Source organism: Macaca thibetana, chromosome 9 (assembly GCF_024542745.1).
Source record: "Macaca thibetana thibetana isolate TM-01 chromosome 9, ASM2454274v1, whole genome shotgun sequence".
Lineage (NCBI taxonomy): Eukaryota > Metazoa > Chordata > Mammalia > Primates > Cercopithecidae > Macaca > Macaca thibetana.
The window spans coordinates 59,849,640-59,870,661 of NC_065586.1; the positions used below are offsets into that span (position 1 = coordinate 59,849,640).

The 21,022-nt window shown below is 41.9% G+C and overlaps 3 protein-coding genes and 1 non-coding gene across 27 annotated transcripts in view; 2 read left to right on the plus strand and 2 right to left on the minus strand.

The window, feature by feature from the left end:
- CHCHD1 (coiled-coil-helix-coiled-coil-helix domain containing 1) overlaps positions 1–21,022 on the minus strand; it is a 191,658-nt gene that overhangs the window by 156,241 nt on the left and 14,395 nt on the right. The gene's annotated exons all lie outside the window — the stretch shown is intronic.
- FAM149B1 (family with sequence similarity 149 member B1) overlaps positions 1–21,022 on the minus strand; it is a 519,129-nt gene that overhangs the window by 129,808 nt on the left and 368,299 nt on the right. The window lies entirely within an intron of this gene.
- USP54 (ubiquitin specific peptidase 54) overlaps positions 1–21,022 on the plus strand; it is a 118,489-nt gene that overhangs the window by 80,034 nt on the left and 17,433 nt on the right. For 14 of the 24 annotated variants that reach the window (XR_007728682.1, XR_007728683.1, XM_050803342.1 and 11 more), the window contains 10 exons: positions 803–952; positions 3,993–4,161; positions 5,568–5,738; positions 9,536–9,667; positions 9,848–10,228; positions 10,468–10,699; positions 13,697–13,830; positions 16,997–17,164; positions 19,771–19,890; positions 20,798–20,993. Coding sequence is in view for 22 of the 24 variants with exons in the window: in XM_050803342.1 (XP_050659299.1) it covers positions 803–952; positions 3,993–4,161; positions 5,568–5,738; positions 9,536–9,667; positions 9,848–10,228; positions 10,468–10,699; positions 13,697–13,830; positions 16,997–17,164; positions 19,771–19,890; positions 20,798–20,993 (1,853 nt within the window). In the remaining 2 variants the exon portion in view is untranslated. The remainder of the gene's footprint in view (positions 1–802; positions 953–3,992; positions 4,162–5,567; positions 5,739–9,535; positions 9,668–9,847; positions 10,229–10,467; positions 10,700–13,696; positions 13,831–16,996; positions 17,165–19,770; positions 19,891–20,797; positions 20,994–21,022) is intronic. The other 10 variants (XM_050803351.1, XM_050803356.1, XM_050803352.1 and 7 more) reach the window with 6 other exon arrangements.
- On the plus strand, positions 11,237–11,343 carry LOC126963533 (U6 spliceosomal RNA). Its single transcript, XR_007729149.1, has one exon. It is a non-coding gene; the product is annotated as a U6 spliceosomal RNA (small nuclear RNA).

A 21,022-nucleotide genomic window follows, 5' to 3' on the forward strand; every position in this document is an offset into this window, starting at 1 on the left:
GTGATCCACCCGTCTCGGACTCCCAAAGTGCTGGGATTACAGGCTTGAGCCACCGCGCCCGGCCTAAAAGAATTATTTTTTTAGAGAGGTTTTTGATTTGCCACCCAGGTTAGAGTGGAGTATGGCACAATTATAGCTTACTGCAGCTTCAAACTCCTGGGCTCAAAGGATCCTCCCACCTCAGCCTCCTGAACAGCTAGCACTTAAGTGTGCACTTACCACACCTGGCTAATTAAAATTTTTTTTTGTAAAAATAGGGTGTTTTTGTTTAGTTTAGTTTTGTTTTTTATGATGGAGTCTCACTGTTGCCCAGGCTGGAGTGCAGTGTCATGTTCTCGGTTCCCTGCAATCTGCCTCCCGGGTTCAAGTGATTCTCCTGCCTCAGCATCCCAAGTAGCTGGGATTATAGACGTGCACCACCACGCCCAGCTGATTTTTGTATTTTTAGTAGAGATGGGGTTTCACTATGTTGGCCAGGCTGCCCTCAAGAGATCTGTTCACCTCGGCCTCCTGAAGTGTAGGGATTACATGCGTGAGCCACCACGCTGGGCCTAAAGATAGGGTCTTGCTATCTAGTCTAGGCTGTTCTCGAACTCCTGTCTTCAAGTAATTCTCTTACTTTGGCCTCACAAAGTGCTAAAGTTAAGTTCTGATGATTAATCTAAACTAACAAAAATCTTAAACTGAAGGGAAGAGAAGCAAGTCAGTACCTTACTTAAGAAATGTCGATGGAGTCTGCTGAGAGATGATGTGGGAGGGTTGAATATGTGACTGTACTTTCTTTTCTCTTCTTTCCCCCCAGCTGTTTTTCAGAGTGACAGATGACCGGGCCAAGCAATCTGAACTGTACTTAGTAGGAATGATCTGTTACTATGGCAAACATTATTCTACATTCTTTTTTCAAACAAAGATTCGCAAATGGATGTATTTTGATGATGCTCATGTTAAGGAGGTAGGAATAGTCAAGCCCTTTTTGAAGTGTTTGGTGACTACAAAAAAAAAAGAATAATTATTTGTCTTTAGTGTTTCATTTTCATAATTTTGAATGGGACCTCCCCACATTTCCATAAAACGTATTATATTTATATTTTTATTTTATTTATTTATTTATTTATTTATTTATTTATTTTTGAGATGGAGTCTCACTCTGTCACCCAGGCTGGAGTGCAATAGCTTGGTCTCGGCTCACTGCAACCTCTGCCTCCTGGGTTCCAGCGATTCTCCTGCCTCAGCCTCCTGAGTAGCTGGGACTACACGTGCATGCTACCACACCTGGCTAATTTTTGTATTTTTAGTAGAGATAGAGTTTCACTATGTTTGCCAGGCTGGTCTCGAACTCCGGACCTTGTGATTCGCCTGCCTCAACCTCCCAAAGTGCTGGAATTATAGGCATGAACCACCGTGCCTGGAGTATTTTATATTTTTATATCTGTCTGCCTGTTGAATTTATGAAGGTATCATCTTGTCTTCCCCTGAAGATGGCTAGTTCTTCGAGGATAGGAACAGTGTATCTTCTATTATATCCTCTGAATCCCCTCACCAGGCATTCAGCAGTTTTGTATTTATAGGTGACAAAGTATTTTATTTTATTTTTTTGAGATAGGGTCTTCTCACTCTATTACCCAGGCTGGAGTGCAGTGGCATGATAATGGCTCACTGCAGCCTTTATCTTCCAGGTTCAAGCAATCCTCTCACCTTAGTCTCCTGAGTAGTGGCAACTACAGGTGTGTGGTCACCACACTCAGCTAGTTAAAATTTTTTGTTTGTTTTAGAGATGTTACCCAGGCTGGTCTGGAACTCCTGGGCTCAAGTGATACTCCCTCCTCAGCCTGCCAAAGTGTTGGGATTACAGGTGTGAGCCACAGTGCTTGGCCCAAAGTATTTTTTTGAAAGTATAATCTCCTTTTTTTTTTTTTTTTCTAGAAAATAGTTTTTCTTCAGTCCTGAGGAGTCAGCTCCTTATGTGGGCTTTGGTGGAGTTCATGGGTCAGCACTCGAAGGTCTAAATCTGGGTGGGGATGTTAGCACCTTTTGGGCTTGGGGAGATTGATTACTGATTACCTTGCTATGAATGGCACAATTCACATAGTAATGTAGCTTTACATACAGCTTAGGAAGCACGTAGGCATCAAATAAATTTACTTCAGAAATGTCTTTGACAGCTGCAGCCTTTACTATGTTTTGAATGAGAAACTTTTTTTTTTTTTTAGACAGGGTCTTGCGCTGTCACCCAGGTTGGGGTGCAGGGGCATGATCTCGGCTCACTGCAACCTTTGCCTCCCCGGCTCAAGTGATTCTTGTGCCTCAGCCTCCCAAGTAGCTGGGCTTATGGGCGTGCACCATCACGCCTGGCTGATTTTTGTATTTTTAATAGAGAAGGAGTTTCTCCACGTTGGCCAGGCTGGTCTCTAACTCCTGACATTAAGTGATCCACCTGCCTCGGCCTCCCAAAGTGCTGGGATTACAGATGTGAGCCACCGTGCCTGGCCTTGAATGAGAAACTTCTTAATAGCCTTGTCCTTGGGCATGCATCCGGCACAGTTCATGCAGTGAATGGGCTGCACATAGCTGCAGCCCTTTTTTGGCATGCCATGTTCTTTCTTTTCTTTGTCTTCTTGGAAACTAGGACTCCAGAGAGGAATGGTTGTTTGTTGTTATTTGTTTTTTTAATGTGTGTGTTGATTGATTTGAGTAGGAACACTCTAATGCCTCAAATGAGGTTATAAGGTTAATACAAAGTTCAGAATTTCAGATCTTGGAGTTACCAGTGGGTACTACTTTGTGTCAGGGCTGCTGTAAATTATTCTTCGTTATCTTCCTGAAGTGCCCCATCACAGAGTAACATGTGTTTTGGGATAGTTATAAGTCATGTAGGGTTATAATGACAAAGCAGGAAAGTTGATACTGTCTAAACTACAGAGTTTGCGATTGAAGTGGCTTATGTGATCTGCATGAGTTAGGAAGCTGCTTGTGATAAGGTTAGCAGATAAGGAGATAAGGTGTGACTAATCTACACCAATCCACAGACTTTAAGCAGTGTCTTCCACAAATAGTAAAGTGTTTGTCAAATTCCCTTATTCTTTTCTTTGTCTCTTTTTGTATTATTGTAATTTGGGGCAATTTATATAAATTCTTTTAGATTTAGGGTTTTTATTTGAAAATACCCTTACAAAGTAGTAAATATGATTATATTAATATGTGAAGAGCATATAAATGTTTTAATTAAAATAATAACTCAGTTATAAGTTTACTGGACATCTATTATTAACATACCACTATGCTAGTTGTCCAACCCCAAGAGCGGCACATTATCTAAGAAATGTGACTGGTTCAAGCTTAAGATGGGGTGAGTTTGAGGACTGGGTTGAATTGATTCCGTGGCTGTTCTCTTACACTTTTCCACTGTGGTAACAGAGCTGAATCCAGCACAGGGCTAAGGCCGAGAGGTTCAGTTGTCTATTCTAAGCAGTTTGACATTTTATATCCTGCCATTTGCAAACTCTGAAACTGAATGTCATTTGTTCTAAGGCAGTCTGTGAGAGAGTTTCTGTCTGCTCTTCAGCTTCATGAAAGTGATTTTAATATTTGGGAGAAAACTAAGGAAATGCAGATTTCTAGTGAGGGCTTTAATCTGATGTCTGTGAAAAGAAATTGGTCACCAAGGCAGCTGAAGTTCCCTCACATAGCATATCCACCTTGATAACTTTTATTCCTATTTTACAACTGAGTTGATGGTTCACAGAAATAAAAGTAATTTTATTCATTCTTTTATTCTTCTATAGGATTTCAGTGCTTTCTAAAAGGACTTAGCAAAGGAAAAAAAAAATTTAATAAAAAAAGTGTTAGGTCTGAGATCTTTTTTGCTGCCTTTTTACCCAATTCTTGTTTTTTCATCTCTTTTATTTTCTTTAGAAATATAGAACAGGAAGATATGTTGTGAATTGTGGATATGAAGTATAATTGTCCTGTTCTTTTGGTTGTTTCTGGTTCAGATTGGGCCCAAATGGAAGGATGTGGTGACCAAATGCATCAAGGGGCATTATCAGCCCCTGCTGCTGCTTTATGCAGATCCCCAGGGTACCCCAGTATCCACCCAGGACCTGCCTCCCCAAGCTGAGTTCCATTCATACAGCAGGACATGCTACGACAGTGAAGATTCAGGTGAGCAGCCTGGCTCTTTACCTCTCTTCTTTTCTCACCCCATGTGATCAAACAGTTGGGACTCATACTTAATTATGTCCTTAGCATGTAACCTAGCTTGGAGAAAGAGGATCCATTAGAGGTAAGAAAGAAGTGCCAATCTGTGCTGAAGCCTAACTGGTGCCAGCCTTTATTTCCTTCAGTTGTCAAAAGAGTGTTGAGTGATGGCTGATTTTTATAAGCAATTTTAACAGTGACTTAATTGAGTTGTTTTATTTGAGCCACTATAAGGCTAGTTATTTTGTTTGGCATGAGATATTTTTGTTTTAAAATTGCAAATGTGTAGCTGGGCAGGGTGATGCATGCCTGTTATCCTAGCTATTTGGGAGGCTGAGGTGGGAGGATCACTTGAACCTGGAGTTTGAGCCTAGCCTGGGCAAAATAGCAAGACTCTGTCTTGGCGGGGGGCGGGGGAGGAATTCCATGTCCAGTAGTGATATTTGTCTGCTTATGAATCACTTTTTCACTTCTAAGTTAATTGTTTAGAACTTAAGTAATGACTTTCTGTAAAAACAATTTTCAGCTTGATGGCTAAAGTTCTAGGGTAGCCCACAGAATCTTATAATATATTTGAGGTATAACCTAATAGTTTTGGCTTGATTTCTGAAAAGGAAGAAGAAATATTATTTTACTCTTCTAGATCTGGTACTGGCCCTTAATATAATTTTGAAAGAGAAGATGCTTGACTTTGACATCTTTCTTTCTCCCCTTTGTACCTCCCTCCTGCTTGGTACCTGGTGCTTTCTTCCACCTCTCATACCCCACCCAGACCTGTTCTACCTCTTTTCCCTTCAATCAAATACCCATTTGTCCTATTATACTTATCTCAGCTATCTATTCAGAGGGAAGCAGTCTGATTGAACTAATTTATACTAATGTATTTCATATAAGTAACAGCCCCAATAATTTCTCAGAGACATTAAAAATGCATCTAATATCCATTCAGAAATTTTAAGTGACGTTCTTGGGAGTATAGGAGAAAGATTATGGGATAGGAGAACAACTGACTATGTATGACAGGTTGTCCTGGGACTTTCCATCTAAATATATCCTACTTTTCACAACTTTTTCATCACTTCAGTTTTTTCCCTGATAGACTTTGTAAAACCCTCACAGGTTTTCACAGTGGCAGGCAAAGTGAGGGCTTCAGCAAGGTAGGGACAGGGATGGGAGGAATTTTACATGTGTCTGGGTGATCTGGAAGTTGGGTGTTGTGAAGAATGGCTCGATGGTATAGCATATCCTTCTCACACTTGTGTCTAGGAAGTTCTTGCCTTATGGAGCTTTGTTGTGTCCATCTCTTTTCCTTCTCTCTGTTACTGTTCTGTTTCCTCACTTTTTGCATATGTGTTTCCTCCTTCCCTCAGGGAGGGAGCCCTCCATCTCAAGTGACACTCGAACAGATTCCTCAACGGAGAGCTATCCCTACAAACATTCCCACCATGAGTCTGTGGTCAGTCACTTCTCTTCTGATTCTCAGGGGACAGTCATCTATAATGTGGAGAATGATTCCATGTCTCAGAGCAGTCGGGACACAGGTAGGGACTTACACAGAGGGTCCTGCTTGCCTGAATCAATTCCTGCATAGATCTCCTAAGAAAAAGAAACTGGGAGGCCGGGCGTGGTGGCTCACGCCTGTAATCCCAGCACTTTGGGAGGCCAAGGCGGGCGGATCACGAGGTAAGGAGATCGAGACCATCCTGGCTAACACACAGTGAAACCCCGTCTCTGGCTGGGCACGGTGGCTCACGCCTGTAATCCCAGCACTTTGGGAGGCCGAGGCAGGCGGATCACGAGGTCAGGAGATCGAGACCATCCTGGCTAACATGGTGAAACCCCGTCTCTACTAAAAATACAAAAAAATTAGCCGGCCGTGGTGGTGGGCGCCTGTAGTCCCAGCTACTCAGGAGGCTGAGGCAGGAGAATGGTGTGAACCTGGGAGGTGGAGCCTGCAGTGAGCGGAGATCACACCACTGCACTCCAGCCTGGACAACAGAGTGAGACTCCCTGTCAAAAAAAAAAAAAAAAAAAAAAGGAAACCCCGTCTTTACTAAAAATACAGAAAAAAAATTAGTTGGGCATGGTGGCAGGCACCTGTAGTCCCAGCTACTCAGGAGGCTGAGGCAAGAGAATGGCGTGAACCCAGGAGGCGAAGCTTGCAGTGAGCTGGGATCACGCCACTGCACTCCAGGCTGGGCGACAGAGTGAGACTCAAAAAAGAAGAAAAAGAAACTGGGGCAAGTCAGAAATGTTTGTTATGCAAAGGCAGAATGGCACAGAATTTGGGCAATTGAATGGGATACAAAGAAGCAACACAGTTTTGAATGAACCATGATGCTCCATTGCACATACTCCTGTCAATAGCAGCATGTCAATAAAGATTGTAATGTGATTATTGACGTGATTATTCTCAAGTCTGCCTTTCTCCTCCTATCCTCTTGATTCCCATGGTATCCCATTAAGCCCCTGTGATCTTGCATATCATCATGTTCTCATGCCAGGCTTTGTCCTAAGTGAAGAGCTTTGATAGAAGGGGCCTATTTATGGGATTGGTGAGGGACAACTGCATGTCAGCTTGCTAAGCTTCCTGAAGGATAGAGAAGCAAAAGAATGAAAGATAATCTATTTGTTATTGTGAGTTCCATGCGGAGAATATTCTTGCATTGTTTTGTTTATCTGTAGGAGAGTATACCCATGTCAGAGGAAGAAATCAATACAGGCAAGAACAGTGAATGACTGCTGAGATGAAAAGTTTATTCTGGGAGATAGAATACCTAAGGCATAGAACAGTGTCCATATTCTTTGGGACTGTGGGAATTCGTGAGCTCACTGTTTGAGATTGGTGGTTTATAAGCTGGGGGGGCTTTTTTTTTAATATCAAGAATTTCAAAGATATTCAAAGCTATATAGAATAGTGTACTGCCCATTCATGTACTCATCACTTAGTTTCAATAATTATAACTCACAGCCAATCTAGTTTTACCTGTACCTTTACCCATTCCTGGATTATTTTGAAGCACATCCCAGGCATTTTATCACATCTTCCATAAATATTTCTTATGTTTGCTGAAACATAAGAAATCACTTTTTAAATGTAGCATTATAACACTTAAAAATAGTAATGATAATTCCTTAAAACTGCTAGGTAACCAATGAGTGTTCAAATATCCACTTACAAGTATTATAATATTTTCATGGTTTATGTGTTTGACTCAGCATCTAAATGAGGTCTGTGTATTGTGATGAGTTGATAAATCCTTTGCGTTTCTTTTAATATAATGTTTTTTCCTCTATTTTTTTCCTTGCAATTTATTGCTAGAACTAGGTATTTTGTCCTGTAGATTTCCCACATTCTGAATTTTGCTGATTTTATTCCTATGGTATACTTTAACATGTTTCTGTGTCCTATATTTCTTGTAAATTGGTAGTTGGACCTAGAGGTTTGGTCAGACTTGTGTTGGTTTTCTTTTGATGACTACTGCATTGATTGTGTCAGATGTGAGTGTTTTAGACCCACTTTTTGAATCTGTGAACCAGGGAGAAGCCAAGCCACAGGATAAACTAAGCGTATTTTCCAGTAGAGGCAGATTTGTGTTAATGGTTTAGGGGTTTTGGCAGGGAGGGTGTGAGGAATGGAGAACATGCCCATTGGTTTAACATTTGTAAGACTTAGTTGCGGCCAGGCGCAGTGGCTCACGCCTGTAATCCCAGCACTTTGGGAGGCTAAGGTGGGCGGATCACGAGGTCAGATCGAGACCATCCTGGCTAACATGGTGAAACCCCGTCTCTACTAAAAAAAATACAAAAAATTAGCTGGGCGTGGTGGCAGGCACCTATAGTCCCAGCTACTCAGGAGGCTGAGGCAGAAGAATGGCGTGAACCCGGAAGGCGGAGCTTGCAGTGAGCCAAGATCATGCCACTGCACTCCAGCCTGGGCGACAGAGCTAGACTCCATCTCAAAAAAAAAAAAAAAAAAAAAGACTTAGTTGCTCCAAGTCATTTCCTCCTCTCTTAACTCTTTCTTGTGGGCACAGAGGTAGAAAAGGACCAAATAAAAGCAATACAAGATTCCAAGGGGCAACTGATTGAAAATATTTATCCATATCACTACACTGGTGATACCTGAATATGTATAAGGATTTTCATATACTGTCATGTGAAAACAAATTTTTGTTAGCTTTCCGTGCATTTGACCTAGGGTTTTTTTTTTTTTCCTAAGCGTATCTTCAAAATTATTTTACCTGCTTAATTCATCTCTGGCTTCCAGCACTTTAGTTGCTTATATCCTTTAGAATCTGACCTTTGCTGTCATCAAATCATGCTCATGTATTTGCATACTATGGGCATGAAGCTGGGCAAGTTACATAAAAGAGCCCAGCTCTCCTGGTTTTCCCAGTGATTAGTATTAAGGAACTGTGACGTGTAATCTCTGGATAGAGCCAAGTTTCGTGAAGCATGGGTAGGGGATAGGAATGAGAATCAATCAAAGTTGAAGTGTCCTTTAAATGATCTACAATTAAGGGAAGCTTAGAACTGGGTCTTAAAGCCATATACAATCAGAGCTCTTGTGGGCAAAGTCTGGAGTATCCAGGATAATACCAGATGTACTGAAAATCAGACTTTATTTGATATGTGTTGCTAAATAAATAAAAGGAAAACTCTGTCTTCAATTTATGAGAGCGAAAGTATATGGCTACCTGACATTTTTATATAATCTTTAAAACTTTTGCCTTTAAAAAGTTATCTAGAAACATGTCGTTAGACCTTCTGGGTCACTGGGGAAGATTATCAGTGGGATTGAGATTGGTCAAGACATTGTAAATTTGGATGCTCCCAGCTTCTCTGCATTTATCCTTTTTTTTTTTTTTTTTTTTTTTTTTTTAGCAGAGTCTTGCTCTGTTGTCCAGGCTGGAGTGCAGTGGCATGATCTCAGCTCACCGCAACCTCTTGGGTTCAAGTGATTCTAATGCCTCAGCCTCTCAGTAGCTGGGACTACAGGCACATGCCACCATGCCCGACTAATTTTTGTATTTTTAGTAGAGACAGGGTTTTGCCATGTTGGCCAGGCTGGTCTCAAGCTCCTGGCCTCAAGTGATCTGCCCGCCTTAGCCTCCCAAAGTGCTGGAATTATAGGTGTGAGTCACTGTACCCGGCCCTTCTCTGCATTTATCTACTGGGAGGTTCCTACACTGAAATCAGATAGCCTATGCCCTACAGCTTCTGTTCCATGGGTACTCTAAATTTGTGGCACTCCCAAAGGGAGATTAGGTAGGTTCTCAGGAGGATGGAGGTTAGTCTCAGATACCAGCTTACCCCAATTTCCTTGTTTTTTCAGGACACCTGACTGATAGTGAATGTAATCAGAAACACACATCCAAAAAAGGGTCACTGATAGAGCGCAAGAGGAGCTCTGGTCGGGTTAGGAAGAAAGGCGACGAGCCCCAGGCCTCAGGATACCACAGTGAAGGCAAGCCCCTCTGCACTGCTTCTCTTTCTCCTTCATTCACTCTATCAAACTTCTGTCATGCTCCAGACTGTTAGCTTCTCTTTTCTGCTCAAAGGGCTTTTCTTTGCTTTTTCGACACTGGGATCTAGTATCCATGATCACTTTAAACATCTATATTTCTTTCATTCTTTGTGTTTTTAGGAGAAACACTGAAAGAGAAGCAGGCTCCTAGAAATGCCTCCAAACCATCCAGCAGCACCAACAGGCTGAGGGATTTTAAAGAGACAGTCAGCAATATGATCCATAACAGACCATCCCTGGCTTCTCAGACCAATGTAGGCTCCCACTGTGGGGGCAGGGGAGGAGACCAGCCTGACAAAAAACCTCCTAAGACCCTACCTTTACACTCTCGTGACTGGGAAATAGAGAGTACCAGCAGTGAGTCAAAATCCAGTTCTTCCAGCAAGTATCGTCCAACATGGAGACCAAAACGAGAATCTCTGAATATTGACAGTATCTTTAGTAAGGACAAAAGGAAGCACTGTGGCTATACCCAGCTTAGCCCCTTTTCTGAGGATTCAGGTGAGGAGATAAGGGAAGAATGGGGGAAGAATTGGGCTTTTGAATAAAGTTGATTTGTGTCTTTTTAAAACCTGGGTTTTTTGGTACATCTGGCAAGGGGCATTTTTACTCTGATGTTGGGTGTTTTAAGGATATGAGTTCAGTGAGTAAGTAGCCAGAGGGAGGAGTTAGTTAGGTCTTGATTTTAGGCAAATGCTAAATCTACCTCGTTTTCCATACCTGTCTTTTGATTGGGATAGCTAAAGAATTTATACCAGATGAACCAAGCAAGCCACCTTCTTATGACATTAAATTTGGTGGACCAAGCCCCCAGTACAAGCACTGGGGCCCAGCACGGCCAGGCTCTCACCTTTTAGAGCAGCACCCCCGACTAATCCAGCGAATGGAATCTGGCTATGAAAGCAGTGAGAGGAACAGCAGCAGCCCCGTCAGCCTGGATGCAGCCCTGCCTGAGAGCTCAAATGTCTACAGGTATTGTTTGACCTTTGAACAGTTGTGACACTGTCCCTTGCAGCAATGTGAGCCACCTACTTGGGGCTTTCAGGCAAGGTTTAGACAAGTGGAGGGAAGGCCTTTGCTACTATGTGCTCTATCAACTTCCTATAACAACAGCACCCTCTGCTGGAAGAACAAAGGCACTTGAGAAAGGAGAGAACTTTCTATGTACAGTTATCTTTGAAATACTTTGAAGTACAGTTATGTATAAAGTAATTTAAAAAAATGTAAGTTCAGGGTGTATATGTGCAGGTTTGTTATGATAAACTTGTGTCATAGGAGTTCGTTGTACAGATCATTTTGTTACCCACATATTAAGCTAGTACCCATTAATTGTTTTTCCTGATCCTCTCATTCCTCCCACCCTCCACCCTCTGATAGGCCCGTGTCTGTTGTTCCCCTCTGTGTGTCCATGTGTTCTCATCATGTAGCTGCCACTTATAAGTGACAATATGCCGTATTTGGTTTTCTGTACCTGTCTTAATTTGCTAAGGATAATGAAATAATTGTTTAGTGCTTGCTTTGGTAGCACATATACTAAAATTGGAATGATACAGAGAAGATTAGCATGGCCCCTGCTCAAAGGTGACACAAAAATTTGTGAAGATTTCCATATTTTTCAGATATGTAGGATAAACAAGTCTAGGGATCTAATGTAAAACATGAGGACTACAATTAATAAAATTGCACTGCATATGAGATTCATGGTAAATGAGTAGATTTTAACTCCTCTTGCCACAAAAACAAAAAAAAAATGGGTGACTATATGAGATGATGGGTATGTTAATTTCCTTCAATTATAGTAACCATTTTACTGTCTCTCATAACATCTCATAACATCATGTTGTATACCTTAAATATATGCAGTAAAAAAATGTATTAAAGAGCGGATTAGGCCAGGCATGTTGGCTCACGCCTGTAATCCCAGCACTTTGGGAGGCCAAGGTGGGTGGATCATTTGAGGTCAGGAGTTTGAGACCAGCCGGGCCAATATGGTGAAACCCCGTCTCTACTAAAAAAAACAAAAATTAGCCAGGCATGCTGGCGGGCGCCTGTAATCCCAGTTACTTGGGAGGCTGAGGCAGTAGAATCACTTGAATCCAGGAGATGGAGGTGGTAATGAGCCAAGCTCGTGCCATGGCAACTCCAGCCGAGGCGACAGAGCAAGACTCTATCTCAAAAAAAGAAAAGAAAAGAAAAGAATGGACTAGGCTGGCTGCGGTAGCTCACGCCTGTAATTCCAGCACTTTGGGAGGCTGAGGTGGGTGGATCACGAGGTCAGAAGTTCGAGACCAACCTGGCCAACATGGTGAAACCCCGTGTCTACTAAAGATACAAAAAAAAAAAAAAATTTAGCCGGGCGTGGTGGTGGGCGCCTGTAATCCCAGCTACTCGGAAGGCTGAGACAGGAAAATTGCTTGAACCTGGGAGGTGTGGTTGCAGTGAGCCGAGATCGTGCCATTGCACTCCAGCCTGGGCAACAGAGTGAAACTCCATCTAAAAAAAAAAAAGAAGAATGGATTAGTAGGCCACCGCATGGTGGCTCATGCCTGTAATCCCAGCACTTTGGGAGGCTGAGGTGGGTGGATCACAAGGTCCGGAGATTGAGAACATCTTGGCCAACATGGTGAAACCCTGTCTCTACTAAAAATACAAAAATTAGCTGGGCACGATGGCGTGCACCTCTAGTCCCAGCTACTCTGGAGGCTGAGGCAGGAGAATCACTTGAACCTGGGAGGCAGAGTTTGCAGTGAGGCAAGATTGCACCACTGTACTCCAGCCTGGGTGACGAGTGAAACTCCATCTCAAAAAGAATGGATTAGTGAATTAAAACTTATGTAATCCTAAAATCAGAGAAGAAACCCAAATGTTGTTTTGGGATAGTGTTTTGTTGTTGTCATTGCTTTTTTTTTTTTTTTTTTTTTTTTTTTGGTATCGGTGGGGTTTCATCATTTTGCCCAGGCTTATCTTTCACTCCTGGGCTCAAGTGATTTACCCACCTCAGCCTCCCAGAGTACTGGGATTATAGGTGTGAATCACCACACCCAATGTGGTGGGATAGTTTTTATTTTGATTTGTTTTTGGGTCACTGGGACTCTGTGTTTTATGATGCTAATAGTATTCATAATAATGATGACACTTTATTAGCACTCATTGCACCCTGCCCGTAGGGCTCAGTTTTCTTTATAAATTTCAAATCTCCATACATTATTTTTACTGAGTTGCCACAGAGGCAATTTTTCTTTTTTCTTTCTTTTTTCTTTTGAGATGGAGTCTCTCGAAGTGTCACCAGGCTGGAGTGCAGTGCCGCGATCTTGGTTCACTGCAACCTCCTGGGTTCAAGCGATTCTCCTGCCTCAGCCTCCCTAGTAGCTGGGCCTACAGGCGCGTGCCACCATGCCCAGCTAATTTTTGTGTTTTTAGTAGAGATGGGGTTTCACCATGTTGGCCAGGATGGTCTTGATCTCTTGACCTCATGATCTGCCCGCCTTGGCCTCCCAAAGTGCAGGGATTACAGGCGTGAGCCACTGCACCCAGCCAAGGCAATTTTTCTAATAGTAGAGCTGCTTTGAAAGGAATGAAAGGTGATAACCACATGTTCATACTCCCTCAATGTTCTTTCCTGTCCGCAGGATCCTGTTCAGTTTTACTTATGAGAAGGTGGTACAAAGGTTTAGTAAGAAAGAAGGAAATAGATATGAAACCAATACGTTCATTAATACTTTCAACAGATTTTGAATACGTATTATGTACCAGATACTGTGCTAGATGCACAAGATGTGAATGAGGTGAGATGAGATTAGATAGGAGAATGAGTGGATATTTCAATTCTTTAGAAGTAATTTAGCAGAAGTTCTAATTATGTCAGTTTGATGTGTTTTTTTTTTTTTTTTTTTTTGAGAGATTTAGTCCTAGGAATGTTACTGTAACCTGCTTTCATGCTTTCACTAGACTCTGGGTTCTCTTTTGAAGGGATCCAAGTGCTAAGAGATCAGCTGGGTTGGTTCCTTCCTGGCGTCATATCCCAAAGTCGCACAGTAGTAGCATCCTGGAGGTGGACTCCACAGCATCCATGGGTGGCTGGACAAAGAGTCAGCCTTTCTCAGGTAAGCAGAAGGACACTGGATTTGACCAGCAGTTTTGTCTGGGGACCAGACTTACCTGAGTACATTTGAAATTAGAGGACAGTTATAGGCCGGGTGCGGTGGCTCACACCTGTAATCCCAGCACTTTGGGAAGCCAAGGCAGGCAGATTGCCTGAGCTCATGAGTTCATGACGAGCCTGGGCAACACGGTGAAACGCCATCTCTACTAAAATACAAAAAATTAACCGGGCGTAGTGGTGTGCACCTGTAGTCCCAGCTGCTTGGGAGGCTGAGGCAGGAGAATTGCTTGAACCTGGGAGGTGGAGGTTGCAGTGAGCCGAGATCGTGCCACTGCACTCCAGCCTGGGCGACAGAGTGAGACTCCATTTAAAAAAAAAAAAAGGACAGTTACAGTTTGAGTATTCCATCAGAATGTAAATGTAGAGTCATTTCAGTTGCTCCATCTTTGGATTTATCTATTTTTTGTTCTTCATCACAGCCTGCTTGAATATTTCTTTCTACTTGGAGGGAGCCCTTGTGGGAGCAAGAAGGGACAGAAATATGGTGAACAGTGTTAATAACATCCCCATTTTTCGGAAGAATAGATCCTAGGGCTTTCCTTGGATTAGTGACAGCCTCTTGGAAAATGGATTTCTTATTGTTTAGTATTATGAATTGACATACCAAAGGGGTACATATGTGCCTATTTGCAAAACTTGGAAATAAGCAATTCAAATTTATCCTTACCCGTGGCTAAATATCTTAGTCTTACTACCAATTCTCTTGATAGTTACTGACAATTCTTAGAGGTAGCAGGAAGAAAGGCCTGCAGCAGCAGTAATAAAAAGGCATGAACCCTTTTAGGTATGTACACTAAATTTAGGTTGCAGATATCTGGCAGAGCAGAACAATGCCTATAAAGGCAGACATCTCTGGAATCCTGTGCTCTAGTAAGTTACAGTTAAGAGACACGTGGAAGAAATTTGGGCTTCCCATTGTAATTATACATTTGGTTTATTCCCCATATTTTAATTTATTTCATGTTGAATAACATTGTTTTGAGAAACTTGTGAATCATGCATGAGACTATTCTCCCTTTTCTTCAGATAGCCAGGATTTTTTTTATTGCACTAAAGACTGAGTCTCATGATCTCCTGAATAGTCCTCAATTCTGGACTAGTTGGATAGAATTCACCAACAGCATTCTTCAATTGGTAAAAGATAATTAGCAAGGAGTTATGACAAGATTCTTCACACACCATATCACCCCACCATCCTCTTTGTATAACAAGCCCTATTTATGCCCCACAATTTGATCTAACCATTTTATTAAGACACAAAACAAACATTCTTATATGGTAACTTTGCATACTCTTAAAAAACTACAGAGGTAAATCAAGTCCAGTAATTCAATAATCTGCCCTTTGCCTCCTGAAATTGAAGGAACCACTGTTACCATTGTAGTATATATCTTTCCGTCTTTTTCTATGCTTACACAAGTACATAGATAAGTTTATGTACATATATATAGGTAAGCACCATTTTTAAAAAGATGAAGTCATACTATACATGTTTTTCTCTCACTCAATTTTTCACTTAATTTTTTATGGACATCCTTCTAGATCTATTTAGATCCATCTAGAAAGGTTTATAAAATTGGACTTTTACTGCTGTGGACATTTTACAAATTCAAAGAGGTGGTGGAAATTAAGGGTGAGAAAATGACATGCTTGAAGCTCCCCAGTCAGTCAGTGACAACACTTGGTAGAAAGTGTTCTCTAATGATTAAAGCATGATTATGAATTTAACCTACTTGACTTTAATTTAGCTTCATTATTTCCCATTTGTTTTACCTTGGGCAAATTATTTATCCTCTTTGTGACTCAGTTTCCTCATTCCTAAAATGGGGGTAATAGTATCTACCTTGTAAGTTGTTGTTATGATTAAATGAAATAATACATGTAAATGTGCTTAAAACTATTTCTGGCACATAGTAAGCGCTGAGCAAATGTTCAGTGTAATACCATTGTTGTGAAGCACTCAATAAATGTTGTTGTTATTGTTATTATTATTATTATTTTGAGACGAAGTCTTGATCTTGTCCCCCAGACTGGAGTGTAATGGCATGATCTTGGCTCACTGTAACCTCCACCTCCCGGGTTCAAGTGATTCTCCTGCCTCAGCCTCCTGAGTAGCTGGGATTACAGGCACCTTCCACCAAGCCTGGCTAATTTTTGTGTTTTTATTAGAGACAGGGTTTCACCATGTTGGCCAGACTGGTCTCAAACTCCTGACCTCAGGTGATCCTCCCACCTTGGCGTCCCAAAGTGCTGGGATTACAGGCATGAGTCACTGTGCCCGGCCTGTTGTTATTATTATTATTATTATTATTATTCCTGGCCCAAGCGCCATCCTGAATCTGATTATGGGAAGCATTATCCAAAATAAAAGCTCCAAATTGGGCCTGGTGCAGTGGCTCACACCTGTATGTAATCCCAGCCCTTTGGCAGGCCGAGGCAGGTGGATCATGAGGCCAGGAGTTTGAGACCGGACTGACCAACATGGTCAAACCCTGTCTCTACCAAAAATACAAAAATTAGCTGGGCGTGGTGGCACGTGCCTGTAGTCCCAGCTACTCAGGAAGCTGAGGCAGAAGAATCGCTTGAACCCAGGAAGCGGAGGTTACGGTGAGCTGAGATGGCGCCATTGCACTCCAACCTGCGCAACACAGACTCCATCTCAAAAAAATAAATAGCCGGGCGCGGTGGCTCAAGCCTGTAATCCCAGCACTTTGGGAGGCCGAGACGGGCGGATCACGAGGTCAGGAGATCGAGACCATCCTGGCTAACCCGGTGAAACCCCATCTCTACTAAAAAATACAAAAAACTAGCCGGACGCGGTGGCGGGCGCCTGTAGTCCCAGCTACTCGGGAGGCTGAGGCCGGAGAATGGCGTAAACCCGGGAGGCGGAGCTTGTAGTGAGCCGAGATCGCACCACTGCGCTCCAGCCTGGGCGACAGAGTGAGACTACGTCTCAAGAAAATAAAAAATAAATAAATAAATAAATAAATAAACTCCAAACTGAAAGCAATAATTCCAAAGGGAAAGTATTGCAGTGGTTAAAAATTCATCAAGTACTTAGTCTTGGTAATGGAAATGTAGTGACTTCTCCCTTGCTTTTATTACAGGTGAGGAGATATCTTCTAAAAGTGAACTGGATGAATTGCAGGAAGAGGTGGCCAGGAGGGCGCAGGAACAGGAACTTCGAAGAAAACGGGAGAAAGAATTAGAGGCAGCGAAAGGGTTTAACCCTCATCCTAGCCGCTTCATGGATTTGGATGAACTGCAGAATCAGGGTAATTGTTGTGAGCATTAGGTTGTGGGTGATGGGGAAAGACAGAAAGGTAGAAAAATACATCTAAGTTTGTAAGTTCCCTGTCTTCTCTTTAGCAAAATAATTTTTAAAATCTTAATTCACCCATTACAGTGAGAACAAGTTAGAGTAGGATGTGACAAGACTATTAACTGGAGATAGGCCCTGATTTGGGGCACATCTATTAAATTTATTAGAGATAGTGTATTGTTCATGAATAATGTTTCCCATGAACATCTGTTGAAGGTGTAAATAAAACTAGCCTTGAGTCAGAAATAGCTGAAAATGGCAGTGAGCCACACTGACAGCAAGGGGAATTCTACTTGCTGGGAAGAAACATACCCATGAAATATTCCACCTGGAGCATCAGGGAAGTGGATCTGCCAAACAGGAGCAAGAACAAAGCCAGTTTACTTTTGATACCAAGACAATTGATTCTCTAACCTCAAACAATTTGCATGACTTGACTTCCACAACTGCCCCACGTTAGACTTTTTTTCTTCCTAGAATTTTTTTAGGATGTCACTTTGTACCAAAAGAGACTAACCTTCAAAATAGTTCAGCTGCGGAGCTTGCAGTGAGCCAAGATCATGCCACTGCACTCCAGCCTGGGCCACAGAGCAAGACTCCATCTCAAAAAAAAAAAAAAAAAAAAAAAAAAAAAAAATAGTTCAGCCAAGCTGAGATATCTACCTTAAATAGGCCATGAAACCTATATCTTAGTTTTTTTTTCCCCTATAAAATGACTTTATTATTTTTATAATTTGGAAACCCCATTTACAACAAATTGTGCTAAAGCAGTATAAAGGTCCAAGTTTGTAAGTGCAAGCTTTTAACTTTTTTGGCTGTTTTCTGTTGACCATGTTTCTCTTTTTATATACACTTAGAGAATCTTCTTGGGCCAAGTAATCCTGTTTGGGGGCAGCTTTTTTCCTTTAATACTACTCTCTTTTGATTCAAGGTAATTGTTGCCTCATATTTCCCAAGACATTGTATTCGTTTCCAAATTAGTTTTAAATTCCTAATACTTAGCTGTCTCTCTATTTGGATAGTCTTTTTTCCCTTTTTGACCTCAAGCTATAATCACATTGGTGTCCCAGGTTTATTTTGCTTCTGAATAAAGGGGTCTTGTCATTTCTCTCCTTTCCTTTTTTTCTCTCTCTGCCAGTTGGGCAACAGATTAAAGTTAGGAGGAGATCCCACTGGCTATCTTTCATTGTCAATTTTCCATACACTGTGGTTCAGCATTTCCTGCATGAGCAAGGAATGGAATACTAAGATTCTGGAGGATAAGAATTAAAATTTAGTACAGTGATCAACTGTAGCTTGTCTAGATCTCCATAAAGTAGAGAACTTAAAAAAAATGGCTCTAGGCACTACCTCTGATTATAAAGGTTGTATACATTTAGTTGATTACAGATATTATGAGAGAACTTCAGGTCTGGGAAGTAAGGGAAACCACACCTCTAGAGATAGAGTGGATCCTGAGTGCCAAGTTCTTCAGAACCAACCTGCTGTTTCCATTGTCTTCCCATTGCTCTCAAAAAGTCATGATGAATTAGGAAGTGAATGTTAGGGATGTGGAAGAGCCTTTATTACCATGTCCAGCTGGAGGTAAGTGGAGGATGAGGGACATTATGGGAGAAGTAACTCAGACATTTTTTTTTTCCTCCTGCAACTTTGTGAAGGCTCACTGGCAATCCCATTTGTAGGTGAACTTATGTTACAGCTTGCTGCCAATTTATGATTATGAGTAAGTAGAGGGCAAGGGATACATAAACATGAGAGTTCTTTTACAAAAATTTCTCTGCCTGTACTTCCTAGCCTTTTCATCTGGTATTGTTTTTAGACTCTTCTGCTCCTGCTTTGGCACACATTCACTTTGAGAGAAGGATGGAATATTCCCTGCTCGCTGTATGGGAAGTTGACTTCTTTGCGGGTAGTTTTGGTGAGGAATAGCATGATGAAAGTAAATACTTAGCAATGCTTATGAAAAGTATGTATATGCAAACCAGGAACGAAGGCCGTTCAACTGCCCTGGCAGATACATTGGATTAGCAAGTGTAGACCATCTGTGACTAAGAGGTGTACTGATTTTCCAGTTTAGGGTGGTGCATAAAGGACTGTGATTTGGTGAAGTAAATAAGTGGTATGGATGGTTGTCCACAGAATAATGAAGCTACCTTTGCCATAACTTAGCAGTGAAGGTCTCAGTCGACATCAAGGGTGTTCTGACACTAGTTGGCAAGAATTGCACTGGGAAAGAGCAGTTCATTTCCAGGCATAAGAACCTACCCTTCTGCTATATGGAATACTTTGTTCTTTCCTTGAGGGACTTCCTAAGAGTCTTGGTGTTAGAATATGTGGCCATTAATGGCATGCCTCTCTTTCATGGCCTTGGTAACATCTCGGTTAAGGCAAAATGAATGTCCTGCTTGTTTCAGAGAATTCTTAATAGCAATGAACAGTTGGAATAAGGGTAGACCAGTGGCTCAGCAGCAAGGATCTCTGTGTACTGAAGGGAAACAACAGTACACAGGAAAAGTTGGAATGAATTGTAATGAAAATGAAAAGTGCTGGCCCTTTCAGGGAGGAGTGACGGCTTTGAGAGGTCCCTGCAAGAGGCAGAGTCAGTATTTGAAGAGTCACTGCATCTGGAACAGAAAGGAGACTGTGCTGCAGCTTTGGCTCTCTGTAATGAAGCTATCTGTAAGTAACTCTAACTGCTATGGCTATGGCACTTTTGACTAACTTCACAATAGGTATTATTAGTGTTGTCACTCAGACAACAGTTTTTGTGTCTCCTCACTCTTGCTCTCCCAAACTGAGGCCCGTTAGCTGTTTTTGCCCTTTAGATTTCTAAGTGTACCTGGCACTGGCACTGTGGCCTATGGATATTTACCAGAATAACCTCAGCAAGGAATCCATAGATGATTTCTCCAGTCATGCCTACCTTCTTATTCCAGGATAAAGTTAGACCTCAGATGTGAGATTAGTCTGCTTTTTTGCTAGTCACTGGCTAGTGAGTTGGAGCTTATAGAAGGAAAACTGAATAAATTGGCTATGACTTCCCAGGCCTGTGACTTTTTACTTCAATATTTGATTCTTTCTGATTCTCCCCTACCTTCATAGTATGCAGCACCATAAGCTTACAGCAAGAGACTAAGGCTTAGAATTGGTATCGGCTTCTTGTATGTGACCCACAAGAAGCTGTGGTCTATAAAGAGAGATACAGGTTTGGATCTTATTTCTGCTGTTGGCCATTGGGAAGAGAGGGGTGAGAGTAGAGTGTGGAGACCAGAGTCAGACAGGTCAGTTGGACAAGAGTGGCAATCTCTAAGATGGAGGCACCGGTTTATCTTATTGATTTATTTTAGTTTTGTTTTGTTTTTTAATTTGGATTAACCTGTTTGGCCTCCATGGCTTCCATCAATGTTCCTTATAGCCAGAGGCAGCTCTTTGCCCTGGACAGCATATGCATGGTCCGTGCCTTGCATTCCTGCTACATATTTTGAGTTTTACTGCATATCTTTGCTCATTTTTGTTCAATTTTATTCTTTTTATTTTTGTTTGTGTTTTGTGTTCTGTTTCTGCTATATTTTCTTTTGCATTTTAGCTAAACTAAGACTTGCCCTGCATGGTGCCAGCTGTAGCACGCACAGCAGAGCCCTAGTCGATAAGAAGTTGCAAATCAGTATTCGAAAAGCACGGAGCCTGCAGGATCGCATGCAGCAGCAGCAATCACCACAGCAGCCGTCGCAGCCCTCAGCCTGCCTCCCGTCACAGGCGGGGACTCTCCCTCAGCCAACAAGGTAGTGCTTGGGAACCATGTTAGTTTATG